The following is a 27,171-nucleotide window of genomic DNA, read 5'->3' on the forward strand; positions in this document are numbered from 1 at the left end:
ATGAACCATTTTTCGACTGCGGAAAAGCAGTTTTGGGTTGTGACTTGGAGATTGGCAAGAGAGATGTCAGAGCAGATAAGGGTGGAATCATCTGCATATTGAATGCAGGTGGATTTAGGAATGATAGAGTGTAGACCGTTTATAAATATGGAAAAGAGAAGGGGACCAAGGATAGATCCTTGGGGAGCACCAATATTGGTGGGGAGTAGGTCTGATAGCTTATTTTGCCACTGAACCGCCTGTTTTCTGCAATTGAGGTAGGCGTTAAACCAACTTATTGTTGGTTTACTAAGATGAAAGGTTTCCAGTGTGTGGAGCAATTGTTGGTGGTTGACCATGTCGAAGGCTTTCGATAGGTCTAGAAAGAGCGCAGAGGAGATAAATTTGTTGTTGCGGTTGTGGTTGACTGAGTCAACAAAGGAGAGGAGAGCAGTGGTTGTGCTGTGATGGGGGCGGAAGCCGTGTTGGGTGTTGGATAGAAGGTTATTTTGTGTGAGGTAGGTAATAAGTTGTTTGTGGACACAGCGTTCCATTATTTTGGCTAGAGGAGACAGTATGGCTATGGGTCTATAGTTAGATATGTCAGTGGAGGACCCTACTTTATGGAGGGGGATGATATAAGAGATTTTCCAAATAGAGGGAATAGAGGCTTCTGAAATGGTTCGGTTGATCAAGATTGAGACAGGGTAGGCTATGGCGTCAGATGCTATTTGTAAGTATTTGGCTGGGAGCGAGTCAGCCGCGAGGGTGGTTGGTTTAAGTTTTTTCAAGAGGGTACATATAAAGGAGGTGGGGGTAGGTTGAAGGTTGAAGGTAGTTTGGGTTGGATCATTGGTTGAGGATGCCACCGAGGGGGAAGTGGCAAGCTTACTGGCGAGGGACTGGATGGTCTCGGTAAAAAAAGAATTAAAAGTGTTAGCTATTTCAATTGGATCTTTATCCATGTGTTTTTCAGGGGTGGGGGTAGTAGATTTACCTGGATGAAGGAGGTGATTGAAACCAGCCCAGAATTTTTTAGGATTATACTGATATTTATCTTGGAGGTGACAGAAGTATTGTTTTTTATCAGACATAACGGCTGCTTTGGTTGAATTTCTAAGCTGCAGGAACTTGATGCGATCTAAGGGGGTTTTTGTGGTTCTCCATTTGTTCCAGGCCAGGTCTCTGAGTCTAATTTTAGATTTAGTATCGTGTGTTAGCCAAGGTGCTATACGTACCTTGGTTCTAGTAAGTCGCTTAGGAGCATGAGAGTCAAGTATCTTGAGGAAGGTGTCATTGAAGTGTGATACGCTCTCGTCTAAAGGTAGGATTTTTAGGATATGCCAGTTACAAGCCTTGAGATCAGCTAGAAATTTGTCTGGGACAAAATTCTTGCTGTTCCTAACTAGTCTAGTTATGGGAGGAATTGTAGTTGGACATTTCTGTTTTATAATAAAGGTGGCAAGGTGGTCGCTGAGGTCATTAGGAAGGGTCCCTGCAGTATAGTTGTTAGGATTCTTATTAGTAAGAATCCAGTCAATGATGCTCTCCCTTTGTTGGGCATGACCAATTCTAGTGGGAGAAAGAATATTTTGGGAGAAACCATGTAAGTTAATGGGGAGAGGGTTTGATTGAGCAGAGTATAGAGACCAGTCAATATTAACATCTCCTAAAATTATAGTTTCTTGTGGATAGTTGTTGGCGAGCCAACTAAGAGTTTGTTCAAGGATTTCAACATTTTTGCCAAGTGGTAGGTAAATTACTAAGAGATTAATACTTTTTTGGTTGTTTAGGGATAGCTTCAGGGCAATCAGTTCCAGGTTGGGAACTTTTGGGGGTTAGAGTAAATTCATTGTGATGTTCAAGGTGTTCATTTAAATTTATAATTTATTGGCCACCCTACTGTATTCCATAGTACCAGAATAAAAAAGTGACCACCCCCTTTCAATCTGTCTTGCTGTTTTAAAAATAGTGACTCTCCACTAAAACTTAACTTTTTAGACAGGTAAAACTTAAGTTACCTACTTTCACATCTAACTCCTCTAGTGCACACTGCAGTGTTTAAGCCTTTAAGCTTCTATTGCAAGACCACCAGTTATTAGAGAGCCCACATTTTGCCTCTAAGTAGTCATCTTGGGATTAGTGCTTCTGTTTTCACCTGGTGAGAGAAGGAGTGCAGTTACATTATTTCCTGGAGACTGCTGATCACCAGAAAGCTTAATAACTGTTTTATAGGTGACAGCTTGGAATCTGTGCTTATATTCTGATCCTGGTGAGAGTAGGAGCAGATCTTTCTGGTTGGAGAGGTGAGTGTCTGTGCTTAACGTACCTGATTGGTCTGGTTGCTATTCAAAGCATCTACCAGAAAAAGGCTACAAGCCAGCAGACCCTTGCAACATCTGGAACAAGACTGTGGATCACCAAACAGGCTGTGGCTTGTTTCTCTTCTTGGGATTGGTGCTAACATTTTGCTTTTGGTGAGAGAAGAAGCAAAGTAGTACTGTATCCCAACAGAGTGAAGCTGTGCTGAAACCAGCATTAGTAGTAACCAGGCAATAGCCATTCATGTTACTCCCCTCTTTTAATCATTCTTGACAAGCTAATTCTTTATTTTTAATAAGTACTGCTTGATTTCTTCCTAACTTTAGAATATCTGCCTAAATACTTCATTCTTAAATTTTCAGGGTCTACGTATTAGTTTCCCCTCAAGTGTTTGGCAGTGCTCTGTACAGACTCAGACACTTTGAGTGGCATTTTTCCTGTAAAAGGTTTCAATACTTAATATATTGAGCTCATATCCAGACATGTCTAAAGGTCAGTTCCCTGTGCTGTCTATTGTCAACCTGGTGAACCTGGGCATCCTGAGGCAATGTAGCAACTGCCTCATGTACACAGACAACCCTCTCCTCTTACCTCCCAACACTATGACTTGTGAGAGATGCACATGTATAGCCAAACTGGAAGCCAAGCACTCTCCAGCCAAGACTGGATTAGCCAGTCAAGCGGAGAAGGTTAACACCTGCACCACACCACATTCAACACATAGCCCTCCAGAACTTACACCACACCAACCCTCACATAGTAAAACAAAACACACACCTACTTTTGTGGAGGCTCTCAGTAAAAATCTGCCCAAACAACAGAGACCTCCAAGACAGAAACGTAAACAACCACCACATCCCATCACAAACCATGAGACACATAGCTCACATAAACAGTGTGCCACTCAACCAAAGCCCATAATGCAAAACAACTTACCCAATACACTAGTCATAGGAGACTCAATAGTAAGGCTCACTGATGTCCCACTCACTAGGTTGAATAAGGAGAAAGCTACGGTCAGCTGCCTGTCGGGTGCCAGGATCCACCACATAACGCATGCACTTAGGTCACTCCACAACAGGTACAAATATGACTCTGTCATTGCCCATGTTGGTGTGAATGACCTGCGACATACCTCCCTGGACTACATGAAAAGAGACATAAAGGAGCTCTCGGATCTTGCAGCCCAGTCAGGTATGACCCTAGCTCTGAGTAGCATCCTACCGTCACCCAGAATGATACCACAGTACAAGCAGAAAATGATTGACTTCAACAATTGGCTAAGTTTCTGTGTCATTCTAAGGGGATCCAGTATCTGTCTGCCTGGGATGACATGATCGACAGACCTCGATGCTTCACCAGAGATGGCCTGCACCTGTCACCCTGGGGATTCTGGATTCTGGACAAGGCTCTTGCCACCCCTATTGTTCCTTTTTTAGGCAATGTCCTGAAGACAAAATTACCACCATAATAGCTACAAGCAAATGAAATCTGAGGGTTATGCTACTCAATGCTAGAAATCTCAAAATGCACTTGCTCAAAGCATTCCTTAAAATGGAGAATATCGACATCTGTGCAGTGACCAAGACCTGGTTCAAGGCTCTGGAGAGCACCCCAGCACTTCCAGGCTATACTTCATACCACATCTTTCAGCCTCTAAACCTGGATCAAAGCAGTAAAGGTGGTGGTGTCTCCATATTCATAAATGATATGCACACCTCCAGACTAGTAGCCCAACATCACGCATTAGAGGTACTTCAGGTACAACTAACACAGGGTAAAACTGCAATCCAGGTTGTAGCCTGCTATAGATCCCCCACCATGTCCCAAGACTCCCACTCCACATTCCTAAACACACTGGAAAATATTAGGGTACAACCCAATACCCTTATACTGGGAGACTTTAACTACCCCTCCATTAACTGGGAACATTGCTCATATATCAACACACTTGCTCAACGTTTTCTGGAATTCATTAATTCCAACACCCTGGACCAACTCTTTCTTACCCCCACCAGGGGTCGAAACATACTTGATGTGGCCATTACTAACATGGGTGACCGTTGCTCTACACCAGTAATCAACTCCTTCCTGGTCAGATCTATCCACAAGCTAATCACCATGGATATCCACATCCCACCCTCATCCACCCCCAAAGGAAACCACTTTAAAAAATGTCTCCAAAGCCAATTTTGTGCTTCTAAAAACAGAGGTGGCTATCTTCACGACACCCATGCAAATGGAAAACAGGTGGATGACTGCTGAATCATACACCAGTGCACTGTATGAGCACATACACAAGTGCATGGAACAGGCCATACCAAACAGATCCAAGATGCTCTCCCCCAAAAACGGGAAGCCAATCTGGTGGTCCTCTACCATAACCAAACTCTACAACAGAAGGAAAAAACTGTTGCTGAAAAAGGTAATTCCCAAGACTGGAAAAACTCCCTTGTTAGCCTCAGAAAAAAACTGAGATCCATCATCAAGTCCTCTAAAGCTAGTTATGAAAACAAAATTGCTGCAGATTCTAAAGACATCCACAAGGAATTCTATAGTTATGTCAAGAATCTACATGGCAATACTCAGATCTGCCCTGAGTTACAGCACTATTGGTTGACAGGTTCAGTGCGAACTTCACCCCCCATTCACCCCCTAAAGGGCCTATCATAATACATGAGAAATGCCAAGTCCCTATTATCACAGCTACACAGGTAAAAACTGCACTATCCAAAGCCAAGAATACAGCTTCCATGGGACCTGATAATATCCCTGGCTGTGTTTTACATGAATTACAAAGTTACCTGGTCCCCACACCTGAGTACCCTGTTCAATCACAGCCTCATTTCAGGCTTTGTTCCTACCGAATGGCGCACTGCTACGGTCATCCCACTCCACAAAGGGGGAGTGACTATAGGCCCTGGGAACTACTCTGACGAGTCTGAAATGTAAGGCTATGAAGCGCATCATCATGGACTTTATAAATAAGGACTTAGGGAATCGCCAAACTCTGGACTCCATGCAGTTTGGTTTTGTGAAAGGTAGATCATGCCTGCTCAACCTGATAGACTTCTTCGAGTCTGTCACCAGAGCTGTGGGTGAAAGCAAGGTAGTTCACACAGCCTACCTAGATCTTGCCAAGGCCTTCGACACTATCCCTCACTTAGGAATCATAGATAGACTCACTAAACTAGGCATAAACCCCTATGTCATAAGATGGGTTGCCAACTGTCTCACTGATAGAACCCACACTGTGAAAGTTAGCAGACTCCAAATCTGACTACTGACCATTTACAAGTGGTGTCCCACAGGGACCAATCCTAGGTCCTCTCCTGTTTGGCATCTACTTCTCTGAAGTTCAAGCCAGTACAAAGGGACTCTGGCTGAAAAAGTTTGCAGATGATTGCAAACTTGGAGCCATTATTGAGTCTCCAACTGATGTAGACATTCTACAAAAAAGCCTCACTGACACCAATGACTGGTGCCAGAACCATGGCCTTAAGCTCAATGCCAAAAAGTGCATTGTCATTCCCTTTGGGAAAAATTTGGTGCCCATGAACTACCACATAGGCGGTAGTCCACTAAACACAGAAGGTGTGATAAGAGACCTGGGGACACAGGTTGACAGCAACCTCTCCTTTTATAACCACATTGCCACTGTAGTCAGAAAGTCCTATGTGGCACATCTCATTACAAAAGGTTTCTCATCCAGGAAGAAAGAGGTCATAATCCCACTGTACTCGTCCCTCATTAGACCTGTTATAGAATACAATTCCACATTTGGTATGTACCTCACTAGACAACTACAACAACGGGAAAGGCCACAAAAATACCTCACTAAGATGATCTTAGGCCTCAGACACATGCCCTATATGGACAGACTCAAAAAACTCCAGCTATACTCTTTCTCTTATCGCCTACTTAGAGGCGATCCCTGCTTGACCTACAAAGCCATGTCTGACCCAGAGCTGATAGATATGCTACACCTAATGAAATCCCAATCCCTCCGTGCCACATGCTCCAGGTACCGAAACCTCATTACCACAATAAACAGAACATGCTGGAGGGACAGGTTCCTAACCCAGAGACTTCCCATACTCTGGAACAAACATTCACATCAAGCAGAGCACTTCACTGGCCCTCTAAGAGAAATCTTGATGAGTGGATGGACAATAGGAAGTTCACCCCGAGGATCGCTTCAATGGCCTTGCTTGGCAGGGCACTGGGACCTAACTTTGGGTGGCATGATGCCAGGAAATCTTCTTGGGCTAGGCTTATATAGGCTCCAGGGCTGTTAGCCTAGTACACACTTATGAACTTATGACTCATAATTTAGTTCTAGTTGCATGTGTGAATGCATGAGAAAACATAGAGGGCTGTCATCAACTGCTTTATATGTATCATATGTTTTTGATTTCAGACTAGAAGATTTATAAATGATATTGTGAAGATCGACTACATTTCAATAACAAACGTTGTGGATGGAGTTGCCTCCTACTGTGAAAATTGTGCCATTAATGTTGATCAGTCTGGATCTTCCTGTGTACCCTGTCCAGCTGGCCATTACATCGAAAAGGGAAGCAATCAGTGCAAGGAATGTCCTCCTAATACATTCCTTTCCCCACACCAGGTATTTGGAAAAGAGGCCTGCATTCCTTGTGGGCCTGGCAGTAAAAGCAGCAAGGTAACAAATTAAACTCACATTTTTTTGTTTTTTTCTCTCAGTTACACTGCTAATTATTATTGATGCTGAACTTAATATTTTTTAACCAGGAATGGCAAATTTAGAGAAGTAAGCAAAGACACTTTTAACTGCTGAAATTTAGTTATGCTTATTCACACTGATCCATGTATGCTTTCTATGGTATTCATGTTTTAGATTCAAATCTTAATTCCAGAAATGCTGTGTTAACACTGAGAATATGATAGTATTGCATTGTGTAGACTCACTGTTACTAATACTTTCAGCTAGCTTTAAAACAAGTGTACTGTCGGAATGTTGATTTCAATTTAAGGTTTGTAGATTTTTTTCAAGATATTGACTTTTTACCATAATGATAAAATGAATAAAAAAAATTTGAGTTTTTCTTTTGTTTATGACATTGTATGTGTGTGTGTGTGTGTGTGTGTGTGTGTGTGTGTGTGTGTGTGTGTGTGTGTATATATATATATATATATATATATATAAAATATCTAGAAATAACTATATATATATATATGTATATGTATATATCTATATCCATACATATATATATATATATGTGGATTGGATATAGATATTGATATATATATATATATATATATATATATATATATATATATATATATATATATATATATATATATATAGACATATCTATATATGGGTCTCCTTTAGATTACCGAACCGACACTTCACCGACACGCAGAAGACTGAGACGAAACGACCGACAGGTAAGTTGACCGAAACGGTGATTTGCCGACAGCTGAAAGACCGACAAGGGTAACGTGTGAGCGCGACTCAGTAAGTGTGCGATAGTGACGGATTTAGGAGCGGTCAGGTAAGTGTGCGATATTGTGGGATTTTGGGTTAGGGTGTGGGAAAGGTGAGTGTGCGGCAGTGTCGGAGTTAGGGTTCGGGTAAGGTAAGTGTGTGATAGTGACGGACTGTAGTTTAGGGACGGGTTAAGTGAGTTAGGTTTAGAGTGCGGGTAGGGTGAGTGTGCGATAGTGACGGGCTTTATGTTTTAGGGTGGGTTAAGTGAGTTAGGGTTAGGGTGCAGGTAGGTTAAGTGTGCGATAGTGACAGTCTTTAGGTGTAGGGGTGGGTTAAGTGAGTTAGGGTTAGGGTGCGGGTAGGGTAACTGTGTGGTAGTGTCGGACCTTAGGGTTAGGGTTTGGGTTAAGGTTAGTGGATATGTCATTGTGTGTCGTGTAGTTTACGTTGTTTGTGTCGGTGTAATGGTGTTCGGTTTTGTGAGTTGTCGGTGTTGTGTGTTTTCGGTTATTTGGGGTCGGTGTTTTGTGTGTCGGTGATTGTCGGTTCGGTAATGTAAAGTAGACCCTATATATATATATATATATATATATATATATATATATATATATATATATATATATATATATATATATATATATATATATATATATATATATAGATAGATATGTCTATATATATATATCAATATCTATGTCTAATCTATATATATATATATATATATATATATATATATATATAGTTATTTCTAGATATTTTATATATATATATATATATATATATATATATATATCTGCATGGGTCTTTATCATTACCTCAAAGTTAGGAATGTCAAACTGCATATGGTTGAGACCATATAATTGAAGTTGTGAAAATTCAATTTTTTTTTACACAATAAAGAAGACCAGAAGTCCAACATCCAATATTAAATCAAGGCACACACAATAGAACAATAAAAGCACAGCTTTCGAGTCACAAGACCCTTCTTCAGTGCATGATAGCTTCACACCAGTTGTAGCACCGGAGAAACATATAAACAGTTTGGAGAGTGAACCTGGTACTTCTGTGACTGAAAATAATTTTGATGCACAAATACAAACAAATGTGCAAATAGGAGCTACTGATCTTTTGATGGAAGTAAATCAGCAGACTTTTTTAGCCACAGCACCATTCCGCTTGGACCAACCAGCTTGCTTCAGAAAGAAATCCAGAAGCAGAGCAAGAGCAGAAAAAAAAATATGTGTGTGTGGGTGTGTGTGTGTGTATATATATATATATATATATATATATATATATATATATATTTATTTATTTATGCGTGTGTATGTATGTGTGTATATATGTATATATATATATATATATATATATATATATATATATGTATATATATATATATATATATATATATATATATATATATATATATATATATATTTTTGTGTGTATGTATGTGTGTGTGTGTGCGTGTGTGTGTGTATATATATATATATATATATGTGTGTGTGTGTGTCTCTGTATGTATTTATATGCTCACATAGTCTGTTTTGAAACATAGATGGAAAGATACTTTGAGATTCAATAAATGGGACAGAATCACCAAAACAGGAATCCATCAAATTCACAAAATGTGTTCCTGAAAATCTGTATTTAAAAAATTTACACACAGGTTATCTCCCTCGGTCTCTCTCTCTCTCTTGGGCACATGCGTGCGCACGCACATGCACATACACACACACACACACACACACACACACACACCTCTAATGCTATTTTAAATAGTATTAATGAACATGTTAGCTGCTGTAAATATTGTAATCAGTATCAGTGATTGTGTACCTCATATTGTACGTTGTGTTTTGATAAAGATGCTAAGTGAGATAGGGGAGAAATGACTCCTTAGGGAAGTCAGAGCAGTGTGGAGAAAAAGGCATATCCCAGATGACTAGAGAATAAGCATACTTGTGGCAGTGTACAAGGATAAAGGGGACATCAACTGTGGGCACTGCAGATGTATTAAACTCCTGTCAAATTGCATGCAAGTTTTGCAGAAGGTGATTGATAAACAGGTATGCTGAGTAGTAGAAAGTAAGGTGGGAGATGAGCAGTTTGGATTCAGATCAGGGTGCAGCACAACTGACCCAATGTTTTCAGTGAGACAGATAGTTGAGAAGAAGCTAGAGATGATGGAGTCTAACTGAGCATTCTTAGACTTGGAGGAAAGCATATGACAAGATCCCAAGAAAGTTGAATTGGCTAGTAATGCGGTGGTTTGAAATCCCAGAAACATTGATAGAATTAATGCAGGCTGTGTACGAGAACCCAGTGACTCAAGTGCAAACAGTTTGGTCTCCCAGAGGGGTTCCCAGCGGGAGTGTGTCTGCACCAGGGTTCAGCTCTGAGCCCGCTGCTGTTCATACTGGTGATGGACTACATTAGCAAACAGGTTGGTTGGGACAGATCAACAAAGTTGCTGTAGGCAGGTGATATGGCATTACAGGCAGACACTGAATAAGAACTTCAGAAAAGGATAGAATGTAAAATTGAAGGCATATGGGATGAAACTAAGTGCACACAAAACAGTGGTAATAGCAGCAAACTGGGTAAATCTGAAGAAGCTGAGAATTAAGATGTAAGGGAAGACAGTGGAACATGAAAAATAAATTTTTGTTATTGTAGTTACTATGGTGCTGCTTACTGTGATGGATTTGAAGTCTTCTTAAGACACTCAGTCTTGCTGGCTGGATTCTGCTAAAATCAAAGTATGGTTATAGTTTCATTCACAGTCTGTTGCATACAGAAACTTGCAGAATATACACTGATGAGAGAATATACTTTACAGTGTCAACTTAGAGCAGTAACAAATAACTTCTTATAATAAACCACATGGACTAGCGTTGCCGCTTCAGGTACTGTTCTACTTTACTTTTCATATAGTACAGATGATGTGAGAGATATAACATTTACCTCAGGACAAATGTGTCCCTACCAGTACCCTTAACATAACTGGATTTAATACAGACTTTATATGATTTGTACTTTACCATCCTACCATGTATGCTTAACCATTTTCAAAACACAAACATATTATAAAATATATCTCTTTTGTACAGCTCAGCTCTAGTTTTCTGCTCTTTCCCAATGTTCTCTTAAGCTCAGCTGTTATATGGAGGAAGTTAGTCTCTGTCAGTTCAGCTAATTTATTTTCTTTATCTTGTAACTGCTATTTAAGAGTTTCCTGTAATGTTGCATGATCTTTCTGACATTCTTTAGTAACCTGTTCTGCTGAATTTAAAACTCCTATGCACTTTTGGAAAAATGTTTGTATAACTTGTTTTAGCTTCCTGAACTCATTGTGTCTGTCTCTTAGAAGCTTATTACATACTTTTGTAACAAAATGTACTAGAGGTCCTGTCAGTAACTGATTTGACTCCTGTTGTAACTGAAATAAACGTTATACATGTGGTGACAGAACATAACTGTTCAACATCTGAATATAATGGAAACACTTTACTCTTAGTTAATTATTTGTAAAGACAGATCTGTTCATGATAGTCTATTATTTTAGCAATGTCATGCAATACTTTTTTATGGCCTAATACACAAAATGCAGTTTTTGTTGATTGACATAATAAACATTTGTCATACTCCACATGGTTTTCTTTGAGATACCAGTCAAATATTGTAATACATTTACATAATGCCTTACTATCAACCTGCCCTAATAAGGTTTTACATTTACTAATGTGCTGTGTATACCAACATTGCAATTTACTAAAGCTTGATTTACTCCTGCACAAATTATGTCTAATAACATCAATACCAAAAATGTGACACAGAAAAAGACTTACCAGTTTGTAAGAAAACAGGTGAACAGGCTGTTGTTGCTGATGGCTGGAAATTTTTCAGAGTGACTTGAAAAGCTGGGGAAACACAACAGGTAGCGAACTGCTGTTAAAGTAGATATCCACCTTTTCTTGGAGAATTTATGGCACTGCAACTTTCCTGGACTTCAGGCTCAATCTGGATTCAGACGTCTGAAAAAACTTTACTGCTGCAAGCTGCATAAACTGGAGTTCCTCTGTTTAGGATTTACACATACGTACAAATGTTAGTTACTGCAATTTGACTGAAGTGACCCTCTGGAGGGCTTACCCTTCCCTTTGTGTTCAAGTGCAGGTAGGCTTGCCATTGAAAAATTCATTTTTGTTATTGTAGTTACTATGGTGCTGCTTACTGTGATGGATTTGAAGTCTTCTTAGGACACTCAGTCTTGCTGGCTGGATTCTGCTGAAATCAAAGTCTGGTTATTGTTGCATTCACAGTCTGTTGCATACAGAAACTTGCAGAATATACACTGATGAGAGAATATACCTTGCAGCACCAACTTAGAGCAGTAACAAATAAACTTTTTATAATAAACCACACGGACTAACGTTGCCGCTTCAGGTACTGTTCTACTTTACTTCTCATATAGTACAGATGATGTGAGAGATATAACATTTACTTCAGGACAAATGTGTCCCTACCAATACCCCTAACATAACTGGATTTAATACAGACTTTATATATATTTCTTGTTAAACACACACCCTCTTGGATTTGGAAAGATACTGCCTTGATGACGCAAATGCTGACACATCTGTTCTTGTGCAAATGCTGATAAGTGCAGAAAAGCATATTTTTTAAGGAAACACCTTGTGGATAAACTTTCTTATTAAAGCATATTTTTAAACTTCTTAGAAAAGCATATTTTTCAAGGAAACGCCTTGTGGATAAACACATGTCCTGTTGTCCATTCTTTAAAGAAAGCAGATTAGTTTTTTTCTGATATGTCCTGTTTTATTTTTTACATTCTTGCCAAGTCTGTAAGAAGTCACCTTTCTTGATGTGTGTGTAATACACTCATAAGCAAGTTCCTTATTTTTTTAAGCCACAGTCATTTAGTATGGATGAAGATCACATATTACTAAACCCTGTTTCTGCATTTAAGCAAGCTTTATTTTATTCCTTATTTATGTTGCATATTTGTAGCAAAGTTACTTTCAACCTTAAAACCGTGTTGAGCATAATCTTACAGAACAGGTTAATAGTTCAGGTATCTGGAAGGGGGGTGGTTGAGGAGAAGGGGAGGTCTGAATGAAGAGGTCAGAGTTAGAATCAGAGGGGGCTGTAGCCATCTGGTGTATTGTGTCAGCTGTAGTGTATGAAAGAAGAATGCCAAAGAAGTTAAAAAGTAAGGTGTACAAAATGGTGGTGCGACCAATACTACCATATGGTACAGAACCCTGGTCAGTAAAAAGGCAAAGCAGACGAAAAAGCTAGAAGTGGTGGAAATAAAGTGCCTGAGACAGGTGGTAGGATAGACACTGTGGGATACATGAATAAATGAGGAATTAACAGCTGAAGTCAAAGTAACTCCAATTGCAGGAAAGATCAAGGAGAACAAATTACAGTTATTTGGGCACATGTGCAGAAAAGCAGAAGACATTTTGGTGAAGATGATTTGGCACAGAAGGTAAGTGGAAATGAGGGCATCCACAAAAGAGGTGGTCAAGTTGTGTGAGAGATCTACAACAGTCAGATATGAGTGTTGAAGAAGGCAGGAGTGTGGCATTGAATTGAGAGAAATGACGACAATTAACATGACACCCTGACCTCATGTAGAAAATGGGGAAAAAGGAGGCTGCTGCTGCTACTTCTGCTGATGATGATGATCAAGCTGCAACCGTTATGTCATACTGCATATGTTAATCATAGCTATATCTATGCATTCCTATCAGTTATCCAGATTTTCACAGAATGAACAGGATTTTACCTCATATTTTTGGTTTATTCCTCATAAAATTTGTGGTTTTCTGACAAGCCATTGGGGATTGATATCACTAAATAATGACAGACATCAAATTTCATGCTTCATACCCTTCAGAAAATGTATGCTAATGCAAAACCTGTTATTCTGTCAACTGTCTGGGTTTGTAACAGGAATATTTTAAAATATTCTTATTTTTGGGCCTTTTTCCCCCCACATAATTTTTGGCTTTGTACAAATCTCTTGCTCTCAGAGATTGAGAGATGTGCATCTGTGGTATCTACTGTCTGGTATTTTACCCCATCTTCACAGTATTTGTAAACAGCTACTATATATCTGACTTGTGCTCTACTCCAGTTAGCAAATATGTATAAAAGCATTGTGTGTGTGTAATAATAATATATATATATATATATATATATATATATATATATATATATATATATATATATATAAAATATATTATTATAGGTTTACCTTCATATTGTCGGAAATGACAATATCGATCATGCATTTGGGCGAACCATCAAAATTGAACAGCTGATTTTCGAACTAAAATGTCAAAGACACATTGTAATGTGCCCCCCACACCCCCCTACTTTAATATACTAACTCCGGGATCAAACTACAGTGGGGAAAGGGGTAATTTCCCGATCCTCGCTATAGTGCAGTCCACACCAACAATGTCGAATCTGCAGTGAACGAATCGAAACAAGAAAAGAAAACGAGCAGGCAATGGAATATCCAAGTGTTTATTGTATGTAAGCGCTTTCACTGAACAAAATACTTCAACTTCTTCAGACAAGTAAAAACTATTCACTTCCCAGTTTAAAAACTTAACACAAACCTGCTGAGTCAATGGGCTGGGCCAGCCCAAGTACATGATGTCATGCAGCATTAAACATTTAAAGCAACATTGACTAATTAAACCATGTTGCCCAAATGATAGTCTTAAGAAATTTCCAACCCAAGACAAAAAATAAATACAAATACAATTGGGATGGTAAATGATGCTTAAAAATAGACCATTGTTATAATAAAAATAAAAAATAATGATAATAAATAAAGTGTGTACTATGTAAATGTGTAGCACTGAAATATATCATGTTGTGTTATTAAATTGAGTTACATTATGTTAATGTAAAAAAAACAACATGTAAATACATCATACAAGACTCGTACGCCCTGCCTTATGGTGTTATACATGTAAAAACATATAAAACCATAGAAAGTCTTACTCATAAACAAATATAAAAAGAAGAAAAATCAGTTAGATGTTTTAAACATTTTTGTGTGAAACAAACAAGCTGCCACTCCTATCTTGCCAGGGCTTTAAGCTTCAAAAAGCTCTTGATAGATAAGGCTTCATTTAACCCTGATAAAGAGTAAGCAGCAGTTGCAATTTGCCATTCCACTTCAGCCTCTTCTAATTTGAGTTCCCAGGGCCCCCCTCTTTTGTTATGTTCTACTTGTTGTAAAACCACAAATAAGAAATTGTGACTTGGGAAAATAAGGGTGTGTCTGGCTAAAGCACTAGTACTAGTTTTGTTCATAATGCTGTACTGGTGCTCATAAATCCTCTGTTTTAATTTCCTCTCTGTTTTCCTGATATAAAATGCTTCTCAGCCATCATAGAAAGCTCCATAAACAACCCCTAGAGAATCACAGTTGTACTATCATGGATGTAATATATTTTATTTCTGATTTTTACTCTGTCAGTTAATTTAATGAAATTGCATTGATGACATCTCCCACATTTTGTCATGCCTGTATTAAATTTAGAAGTCCTTTTCGGCCTTTCAACCAAACCTTTCAGGTTTACGCCCCTCCTAAAGTTTGTTGGGGTATCAAACCTAAAGAACTTCTAAGGTGGGGATCTTCCGAAATAAATGCTCAGTTCTTGTTGACAATTTCCCCATTGCACATTCGGACACTTTTTTTTTTTTTGAGGTTTTACCAATTTGAAAACCTCCTTTCTCACAAAGTGGATTCACCCGAGTGCAAAATGCACTTATGAAGCTAAACCTTATTCTATATATATGTGTGTTTGTATAGTTTTGTTATATATATATGGGCCCCTATCAGTGGATCGAGTTTTCAGAAACTCAAAATTCATGTTGTCGAGATCATATGATTGAGTATTTGAAAACTCAAAGCTTTTGAAGGAAGATTGTAGTACAGTGCAGATCAGGAAATGTACCCTTTTCCTCACTGTAGTGCGATCTTGGAGTTGGTGTATTTAATTTGCAGGGGGTGTGAGGGTGCAGGAGGCTTGCCCCCCAACAGAAACATAATAAAGGCAGATATTGGTCAGGTTTTTTTTTTTTTTGATGATTGAGTTTTCGGAAACTCGATCACATCATCTCGACCATATGAATTTCAAGGTGCTGAAAACCTGATCATCTGACACACACACACACACACACACACACACACACACATATATATATATATATATATATATATATATATATATATATATATATATATACATATGGTTCCACTTAATTTCAAAAGATCGAAGTTCAGATTATCAAGACCAGAACATCGAGTTTGAAATCATCGAAGGTTTGAAGGGAAAGAAAACGGTAAGTGTAGGTGGGGGAATGTTTGTGTTTTTGCAGGGCACCTTGGTGTGTGTGTCTATGTGCCATCTGTATGATGGCACTGCAGATAGGGTAAGGAAAATCTCCCGTTTAGCACTTCTGCATATAGCGCTAAATGGGAGATGTCCCTTTACTCCACTGTAGTGTTGGAATATTAAAGTAGGGGTGGTGTGAGGGGTGCAGGGGGCGAAGCATACAATTGTTAAAGTTTATTTGTCTTTGGTTTTTTTTTGTTTGTTTTGGTTACACTTGTAACCTTCGATGATTCAAAATTCGATGTTCTGGTCTCGATCAGAATTTCGATGTTTTGAAATTTTGATGGTTAGAAGTGGAACTATATATATATATATATATATATATATATATATATATATATATATATATATATAAAGCTCACAAGGCTCCCAGCACTCGAAGAATAAAATCCACAGTCAGCATGAAGTAAAAAGTGATTTATTGGACAACCACAGCCCAAACAACACAAACCGGTGGCTGGTTTCGCTCACAGCGTCCTCAGTGTGCATTGAATAACAAAAAAGGCTGTACTGATATACGCACAGCGCATATTTTAGATCCTCACCACTTAAAGGCATAGAAGCACTATAAATGAGCCTCATGCCTATGATAATACATAGAGGTAAAGATAGAAATAAAAAACAATAAATTAATACTAGAATGTAGTACATAATATACCACTCTATATAGGGAGATATACATGCACATATAAATACATACATACACATATAAAAATATGCATATATATAAATATACATGCACATACACACATGACAAAACCTCCACACCAAATAGCCGTAATGTAAGAATAATACATTCAAAAACCCAAACAAATAGAAAAACAACCAATATATAGTACTATGACCAACACTTACTACCAGTGATCATTTAATCCTGGCTTGAACAAAGCCCCCAAATTAACAATCCAACGATGCTCCTTCTGGGTTAACATACAATGTTTAAGATTATCCCCTAGATTAAATGCAGAGATTTTATCCAGTCCTATAAATATAAAATGAGCTGATGGATGGCTTAATTTATGTTTATAAAGGGCACTTCTAGTACGTTGACGCTTGATATCACTAATATGTAAAGATATCCTTTGTTTTAATGTACATGAAGTCTGCCCTACATAAAAGGCTCCACATTGGCAGACCGCCATATAGATTACCCAAGTGCTATTACAAGTGATAAAACAATGAATATCGAATACCCTTTTCGTATTCACAGATGTAAATGACTTAGTTTTAGCCATGACCTTACAATATTTGCAAGTGCCACAAAACGTGCTACCCACTATACCCAGTGAATCAGTGCTTTTATGATAATCTTGTTTAAAGTTAGCAAAATGTTGTCCCAGATTCTTACCCCTTCTATAACCAAAATGGCATACTTTGTCAACACATTTTGTAAAGAACACATCAGACTCCAAAATGTGCCAATGTTTCATTAATATGTCTTTAACATAATGTGTATTGGTTCCAAAAGTTGTTATAAATCTAATATAAGGACTGTCGTCCTTATGTTCACAATCAATCAATAATGTATTTCTATCCATAGAACTAGCATACCTATTTGCCTTCTGTACATGGTGTCTACGATAACCCCTATTCTCAAATCTTGACTCTAAATCCTTAGCTTGGCTATTATAGCGTGCATTAGAGGAACATATCTTCCTGGTACATTGAAATTGTGACCCTGGTATGTTAAGGATAGTGTGGGGGGGGGGGGGGTGGCAGCTACTAGCATATAACAAAGCATTCTTGAAAAAGGCTTTCTATACAAATCAGTATAAAGAGACCCATCATTGGCCTTGCCCACCAAAACATCCAAAAACTCTACCTCCTGTAGATCAATATTTCCTGAAAATTTTAAATCATAAACATTGGAATTCAAATATTCCACAAATAACTGCCAAAGATCTATGGATCCCCCCACACTATCCAACAATCATCAAGGTAACGTCTCCACATGATTAGATGTTGCTTGAAAAGTGTAGGTAAGGAGTAAATATATTGTACGTCAAAATACCCCATGAAGAGGTCAGCATATGTGGGGGAAAAAGTAGCCCCCATAGCTGTACCCTTGACCTGCAAATACCACTGGTGATTAAAGGTAAAAGCATTATGTTCCAACACAAGTTCAAGTACTTTAGTCAAAAATTCTTGTTCTTCAATAGAATATATACCAGAGATAGTCATCCAATACTTTACTGCCTGAATATCCCCTACATGTGGTATAGATGTATAAAGCGATTGTACATCTAAAGTCCCTAAATATTGTTCTCTAGTTACTTGGATATCGTCCATTAGAGACAAAAACTGTTGTGTGTCCCTGATCCTAGCTGTTACATAATACAACAACTTTTTTAACGTGAATTCTAAAAATTCAGAGAGGGACTCAGTCAAGGACCCTCTCCCTGCTACTATTGGACGTCCCGGGGGGTTAAGAAGGTTTTTATGTACCTTAGGCAAGATGTAAAAGTATTGTAGAATAGGATGATCCACCTGTAATTGTTTAAGCAACTGTGGAGTAATAAGTTGTTGTTCACAGCTTCGTTTTAGAAAGGCATCAATAAGTTGTTTATGCTTTAAAATAGGATCAGAATCCAAAACCTGGTAATATTCAACATTAGACAATTGTCTATGGGCTTCCGCCAAATAATGTTTTTTATCCCATATAACCACCGCACCACCCTTATCAGCCCCAACAATAACTATACTAGTATTGTTTTTAAGTTTTGTTAAGGCATCATTTTCATCTTTGGTCAAGTTAAATTGTTTATTAGAAAAAATATTAGACTGTTGTATATGCAAATCTTTTATTACCAATTGCTCAAACAACTTCACCGTACTATGATAGGGTGGCATAAACTGAGACTTTCTAAATTTAAACCCAACTATGTTGTCTTCCTTTGTCACATGTTCTGGATCTGAAAAAAAATATTTTAGATTAGGTTTTCTACAGAAACTTTTTACATCATTGATAACATCATATTGTGAAACAAAAAACGAAGGGATAAATCCAAGACCTTTATTAAGCACACTGATTTCACTGGAGGAAAACACTTGGTCAGTTAAATTAATGACCAAGTTGTTAATATCATTATCTAACTGTCCATCAAAAGGTCCATCTACATTTTGTGTTGTATCATCTGTTCTTTGAATAACTTCCGTACGGCGTCGTCTGCACCCTCGATGTTTCCGCCCTGCCCTTCTAAAGGGGTTCTAAATCTTTTAGACACTGGTGATGGAACCTCTAATGCATCCATATTCTCAGGATCAGTATCAGTATTAGACATACTAGAGGAAAAATCTGAAGCACTTGTTGCATATTCACGTCTCCTCAATATAGACTTCACCCTTTTTCTTTTGGGCCTAGGGACTTGTCTGTCCTCATTAAATCTCACACCCTTTTTTATTTTCTTCCAAGTGTACATAGTACTTTGTTTAAAGTCATTAACATCACGTTGGTATTTTTGCATCTTGCGTTTGGAAAGTTCCTTATCATATCTGTCTGAATCATTAATAAATTTAGTATAAAGGTTATCATATTCAGAGGCATTCACAAACTTTTGTGTATTTTCATAACACTCATCGAGCTTAGATAGCAACAAGGGCAATTGTGATTCATAATGTTCCACCAATAATTGCAAAAACATACTCGAAGCAGTAGCTTGTATACTTCTCCACTTCACCATGAAATTCTCATCCATATTGCCCAAACCAGGTTCTACATATACTCGTAAGCCCCTCGGTGCTATTTTCGCAACCAGGTAGGCCTTTAGTAACTTACAGTGCCATACATTTGCCCGTACTCATTTGGAAGCCTCTAACAAACTGTTAAAACTATCTGCCGCCTCCGTAGGTTTCAAACGTGCAGCTGATGTACTAACATTCTTGTCCATAACCCCAGTAAAGCACGCACTGTCGTCTTTATCAGCTGTTATATTTTTTATATAACATAAAAAATCAGTACCTTGCGCCATATCCTGGCTGTAGTGCAATATTTTAACACTTTTCCACTTCTGCTGACAAAACGCCAATAGATAAACCCGTAAAGCACACACTAAACAGGTCAATCTCAAAACACAGACTCACTGCATATTCCGTAGAATCCCCAGGCCCTTATTAATGTAGAAAATCCACAGGATGATGTCCCAGCACTCGATATACAAAAGTCCAAAAACAAGTAAGGGTGCACGGAACCAAATAGAGTGCGCGGACAAAAAACACAAAGCTCACAAGGCTCCCAGCACTCGAAGAATAAAATCCACAGTCAGCATGAAGTAAAAAGTGATTTATTGGACAACCACAGCCCAAACAACACAAACCGGTGGCCGGTTTCGCTCACAGCGTCCTCAGTGTGCATTGAATAACAAAAAAGGCCGTACTGATATACGCACAGCGCGTATTTTAGATCCTCACCACTTAAAGGCATAGAAGCACTATAAATGAGCCTCATGCCTATGATAATACATAGAGGTAAAGATAGAAATAAAAAACAATAAATTAATACTAGAATGTAGTACATAATATACCACTCTATATAGTGTGTGCTGGGAGCCTTGTGAGCTTTGTGTTTTTTGTCCATGCACTCAATTTGGTTCCGTCACCATTACTTGTTTTTGGACTTTTATATATATATATATATATATATATATATATATATGTGTGTGTGTGTGTGTGTGTATATATATATATATATATATATATATATATATATATATATATATATATATATATATATATGTGTATGTGTATATATATATATATATATATATATATATATATATATATATATATATTATATATACAGCCCCCCTGCATACAATTGTTAAAGTTTATTTTTCTTTGTTTTTTCTTGTATTTCAAAATTCGATGTTCTGGTATCAATGATCAGAATTTCGATGTTTTGAAATTTCGATAGAAGTGGAACTATATATATATTCAGTGATGGGAGTAACGTGTTACAAAAGTAACGCGTTACTGTAATTTATTACATTTTCAAGTAACTAGTAATATAATGCGTTACTTGTCAATGTCGTAATGCATAATTGTACTGTTACTTTTTTTTAGTAACTAGTAACACAAATGTGAATTACTTTTGTGTTACTTGCAGACTTCCAAAACCGAAAAGAAAACTTCTCAATGGGTGCATCGAGGGGGGAGGAGGGGTTCTGCAGCAGATCCAGCAATGTACATGTAAGGATGGGTCCTGTCCGACGTGCGCGATGACCTCAGCTCATCAGCGCTACCAGTCAGAATTGAGCTCGTCATCATTTCCGGCTGGCTGCGAGCGGGAATGCAATGTTCATGGAGGAGGGAATGGATTATGGACGCAGGCAGGGGAATGGATTATGGACGCAGGCAGGACAGTGCTAGTTACGGTTCGGGGCACTCAGACGGACATCAGGTAAGGAAGCAAAGGGTGTGTGTGTGTGTGTGTGTGTGTGTGTGTGTGTGTGTGTGTGTGTGTGTGTGTGTGTGTGTGTGCATGCGCGTGTGTGCACGTGTTGACAGGTTTAGCAGCCTATGCTGTAAAAGCTGTATAAGCTGCTTTGTCAATTCTGGCCACTGATGTAATTAAAGTTACCTTAGAGCAATGCTGTACTTTATACAGTCCTTTGAAACATTTACACACAATTTATTAAAATCCCTCTATGGAAATGTCAGTGTAATTGTGGCTTGCACTCCTGTACAGCTGATCTCAATGTGACATGGTGCCCGACTCAGTATAAAGAAAGAGACCTCATTTTACATTAGTGCTAATCCTAAGGATTTCAGTTTCCTACACATGGCAGCAAGAAGAAAAAGCTCAAGGCAAAACTGAAGTCATTTAATCTGTAAAGACAGTCTGTTAGAGCATTAGAGATTGTCTGGCATGCTGAATATATTTACAGCCACCTTTGACCCTTCTGTTAACAAGTGCAGTAAGGTTATTTACATAAAATTAACAACCAAAAGAAGGAGTCACTGATGCCTGCTTGATGTTTTCATCGTTACCCCTGCAGTGACAGGGAATTTCAGCAGTTTCTGCTTTCTCTAATTCAGTCTTTTCTTTTTACCAGCATACTTTTAAGTGGCAGGGTAATTATCTATACTTCCTATTATCAACAATATGAGTCTTCTTCCAGTTTTTATTTCAAAAGTGGCAAACCTGTATGGATACCTTTAGATGCCTTGCTAAAATTAAGGACAGGTTTTGTTTTGCAATGGTATAATGTATTTCACTCTATTGAAGTCAGGCTTATAGTCAGGATTTTTGGACTTCATCACCAGTTTCTTAACTTTTGCACCCCACTATGAAGGCCAATAATTGTCACTAGGACATACAGTGGCTGTGAAGTCATGTGTGTGTGTGTGTGTGTGTGTGTATACCAACTCTAACATTGCACAAACTCAACCAACACTGGGATTGCAGAAACCTGAAGACAAGAAAGAAAGTTGGGGCAATGCAACAAGCCTTCCTGCTCTTCTCTTAAGACTAGGTGCCCATGACAGGATGCTAGGATGCTGGTGAGCTGTCTGGTTCAACACTGTGTGTGTGTCAGTCAACTGAAAAATGACAAGCAGTATGGTTTCCATGTGCATATCTCTCTACTATGTGATTTGTGCTGATCCATGAACTTATCATAGACTTGGCTGTTCAGTGTGTCTTCTGGCTAACACAGCAAAGCAGATCAGACACAGTGAAATGAACAGTCCCATGAGGTAAAGAGGATAGCTCCTCATTAAGGCCAACATATTTGTTATGTTCCTGGCCTGAACATTTGAAGTAGCCGTCCCATCACACCTCTTTCCTGAGTAGGCCTGGTCAAGGGTTAAGTTTAATCTAAGGGAAAGGACATCTCAGGCATAGCCCATGATGAGAATGCAGTTAAAGAAAAACAGACTAAAACTTACTTCTACAGGATGTCTGCTTTTGTCTTCTTGTGTTATCTAATCAAACAAATCAAGCCGTTTTGATGTACTCTTTTTGCAGTACATCTATGCTGATCATTGCAGGATGGAAATTTCCCTTTAAAAAATTGAAAATATTTTGAATATTTCTGTTATCTTTAGCTTGCTATATCATCAAACTATCTGTCTTCATTCAGAATCCAGTGCCCCGCAACTAGTTTTGACCAATACTTGAAAAGTTTTATAAGCATCTGCCAACCAATCATAGTTTTGAGGCACCCTATCTCTGTATGTCTACTATAAAATTATGACAGCCATACATATAATTATCTATTAACCTGTTTCACACCTCCCCTCTTAGCTACAATAACATTTTCTGCCCTACCTGCTTCATTCCCTTATTCCGTTCCTTTGAACTTCTATGCACTAATAACATGATCTATCATCTATTTGACAAACCACCTAATGCACCTGTTCATGTTCTCAGTATTCAACACCTGCACCTGCTAATGAAGACATATCTTTTATAGTGTAATAGTTGCCTTTATTTCAACTGAATGTAATCTAATTATCAAATGAATGTGTAATTGTTAATTTATATTACTTACTGTTTGTTCATATGTATATTACTGAGAAGTCTGTTTCTTCTTCTTTTTTGGCTGTTCCCGTTAGGGGTCGCCACAGCGGATCATCTGTTTCCATTTCTTCCGGTCCTCTGCATCTTGCTCTGTCACACCAACCGCCTGCATGTCCTCTCTCACCACATCCATAAACCTTATCTTAGACCTTCCTCTTTTCCTCTTACCTGGCAGCATCATCCTTAGCATCCTTTTCCCAATATAGTGAGTGAGAAGTGAGAACTGAAGTTGTATTCCCCCATTAGTGGCTTTGTTGTTTGTCCAGGTTTTTTGTGCTAAGACGTTGAGAGCTATGGTGAGAAGTGAGAACTGAATTCACTAAATGATTGCCATTAAGTTTCAGTCTTCCTATTTTTCAAACTGCTGATTTAGCATAGAGGTATGTTGCACTAACTGTTCAAGACATGCATTCAATATAGTATTTTATTCTAGCAACTTTCCAAAATTATACAAGCAATATTTAAAATGAGTCCCTGGCTTTTGACCTTTTGTTCCCCCCCCCCCCAAAAAAAAACCCTGAAATTTAAAATAAGTGTTGGAAGCTGTGCAAGATGCCTATGGCTTACACTACTGTCATTCTGTTTATAGTTTGGGTGTGGAAGTAAGACTTTTATGATGGAAATTTTCTGAATTGGGCAGTTTTGTCATTATTGGTTCATACATTTTGTTTCATTGCTTAGTAGAAGACTGTTCCAAACTACAAATTAAAAACACAGTCGAACAAGTGGTGCTGTATTACACAAGGAATATAATTTAATACAATCAGGAAGGTGAATTAAAGAATGTATACATGTATGCTTGCGCACAGGATGCAGGAGACCAAAATAGGAAAGAGACCAGTCACCAGTGGTGTCCCCTAGGATTCGGTGCTGAGACTTTTTCTGTTTGGCATATACATCTCAAAAGTAAAAGGAAATACCAAAGGACTTTGTGCGACTAAGTTTGAGATGACTGCAAGCTAGGAGCAGATATTGAATCCCCAAATGACAAAACCATCATGCAGGAAGGTTTGTCCCAAACAATAACTGGAGCCAGAATCATGAATTGAAGCTAAACTCCAAGAAATGCATTATCATATCCTTTGGGAAGTCATCTGCTCCAGGGAGCTGCCAAATTGACAATGCCCCCTGAGAAATGACCCAGTTGTTTGGCATTTGGGAACTTGGGTGTACAGTGACCTAACTTTTGACCAGTATGTGCCCAGAGTCATAAGAAAGCCTTTCTATATTGCACAGTTTATAAACAAATTGATTGTGACTAGATCTAGAAATGTTATTGTACCCCTTTACAAAGCCCTCATTAGATCAATCAATTTGTATAATGCCCACTTTGGCATGTATCTGTCCAGACCCATGCAACAATTGGAATATCCACAGAGATACCTTACTAAAAGGATACAAGTCCTAAACAATAGGTCTTGCATGGACCACCTCAAAGTTTTATCACTGTACTCCATATCCTACAGAGTGTTTAGAGGTGACATGTCTGGCATACAAGGCATCCTCCGACCTAATACAGATGGACCTACTGAACATCAGCAAGTCAAATGGCATCAGAAATACTCAGTCCAGGTATCTAAACTGTGGAGAGATGGATATATATCACAGAGGCTACCACTGTTCCAGAACAGACTATCCATTCAAGTAAAACAATGCTCATCCCTGTCCATATTCAAATGCAACATGGATCTAAGGATGGGTAATAGAAAATGTACTGCAGGATTGCCCCTCATACCACTAATGGATAGAGGCAGTTCCTGAATGCTGCATCCCTTACATGGGTATGCTCAAGTTATCTATAGTATAATCACATTTATTCTCACTAGGGCTAAGGTACAATTAACAGCCATGGGATAGGTAAGACCAATCAGGAAATGTTAATTCAAGCACCAAAAGGGAAACTGGCAAAGCTTAAAATGTCCTTCAAGTGAACCTATGTTGTGGTAGTAAATAGTTTTAAAAAATTGCCCTTTTTAGATCACTAAGTGCCCCCTCACCCTCCACCCCCCCCCTCAGTCTTCAACAGCTTCCGGCTCCTCTGCAACTTCTTGATCTTGATAATGCGGCATATGTACCTTTAAGGAGGACCTTGCATGTGTCCTACGCATGGATGCACGCCACCCATACCTCCCAACTATCCCGAATTACTTCATTTTTACTCAGGTTTTTGAAAATTTCCACGCTTTCAGAGCTGATGGCATCACGTGCACGATGACATCAGCGCCGTCAGCCACAACAGCCTGTCGGAACTGAGCTCAAGGCTTTCCCGGCTGGCTGGCTGTTTGAAATTTGGCTTGCCAGCAACTACGACATCTGCACGCTGGTATACTTTTTATTTTCCTGCAGCCGAACTACAACATTGAAAGGTATGCTAAATGAAGTATGCTTTTTATTTTCCTGTCCTGCACGTATACAAACAACGATTCTTCTTTGGAGGGTGTGTGTGTGTAGCTTCAAAAGTTGGTCTGCTGATAAATACAAGTGGGACAAATTAAGCAGGATTTGGAATATGTTTTTCAGGTTTGTAGTAGTTCTTTGCCTGTTATGCTACAGATCCTTTTGCTAGTAGAATGGCAGTGGGTATTCCCTTAGTCTATACTGGTTGTAGAGGGAGTAGACTACGTCATGCATTTGTGATGGCTTGAAAGGAATGATATTTGATAAAAATTCCTTGAATTGTTATAGAAGTCTGTGACTCTCAGAATTCTGTTTACTTTTTTATTTTTAGGGTTTTTGAGGTATGCGGTGTTTATGGACTAACAAAACAGCTTGCGATTTGTGGCATAGTCTTTTGCTTGTCACTGAGTTATTCAATTTTGGAAACTTTTTAATAAGAAACATCTTTATTCAATTATTACTTATGACATAGGCAATCATAAAATGAAAATAAACTGCAGTGACATATTTCCAGTTGCAAACTTTATACATTACATTAATCTTTTTGTACAGAACATTACAAAGTTCATTCAGTATCTGTTTTTGCTGTACAGGCTTACTTCTGTAAATTGAAAATCAGTACTGAAGCCAAAAACATCCTCTGCTTTATTAATTTGCCAATATTCATGCAGTTGCATTGAAGAAACATTCTGTTGTGTGAGGTATTTGCTAAAGTTTCCATCCGATTTTCCTTTCATGTCACTGAACTGTTTCTCCACTCATTCATTCTGTAGTCAATGTGAATAGTTATATAAAGTGATATATTTGTTGGCCTTTTTGTTAACAGTCTTGGTAGACCTATATGACATTGTCTGTTATGGGTCTTGTGTTGCTGGCTGTGTGTACTTTGGTTTAAGTATTAAATTGTGACTCTCTGACTATATGGACTAGTCTGTGTGACTTTGTAAATTGTAAAATGCTATTCATCATTATTGTAACACTGTGTATACAACTTTAATACACTCGTATTCATGTGCAGTAAGCATGTA

General features: G+C 38.3%; 1 protein-coding gene across 3 annotated transcripts in view; it reads left to right on the forward strand.

Moving 5' to 3' along the window:
- Positions 1-27,171, forward strand: part of ELAPOR2 (endosome-lysosome associated apoptosis and autophagy regulator family member 2) — a 1,439,853-nt gene that overhangs the window by 1,054,778 nt on the left and 357,904 nt on the right. For all 3 annotated transcript variants that reach the window (XM_044088347.1, XM_044088349.1, XM_044088348.1), the window contains one exon: positions 6,722-6,985. In XM_044088347.1, coding sequence (XP_043944282.1) covers positions 6,722-6,985 — 264 coding nt within the window. The remainder of the gene's footprint in view (positions 1-6,721; positions 6,986-27,171) is intronic.

The sequence above is a fragment of the Protopterus annectens genome, chromosome 11.part0 (genome assembly GCF_019279795.1).
Source record: "Protopterus annectens isolate FY-2018-M chromosome 11.part0, PAN1.0, whole genome shotgun sequence".
Taxonomy (NCBI): domain Eukaryota; kingdom Metazoa; phylum Chordata; order Ceratodontiformes; family Protopteridae; genus Protopterus; species Protopterus annectens.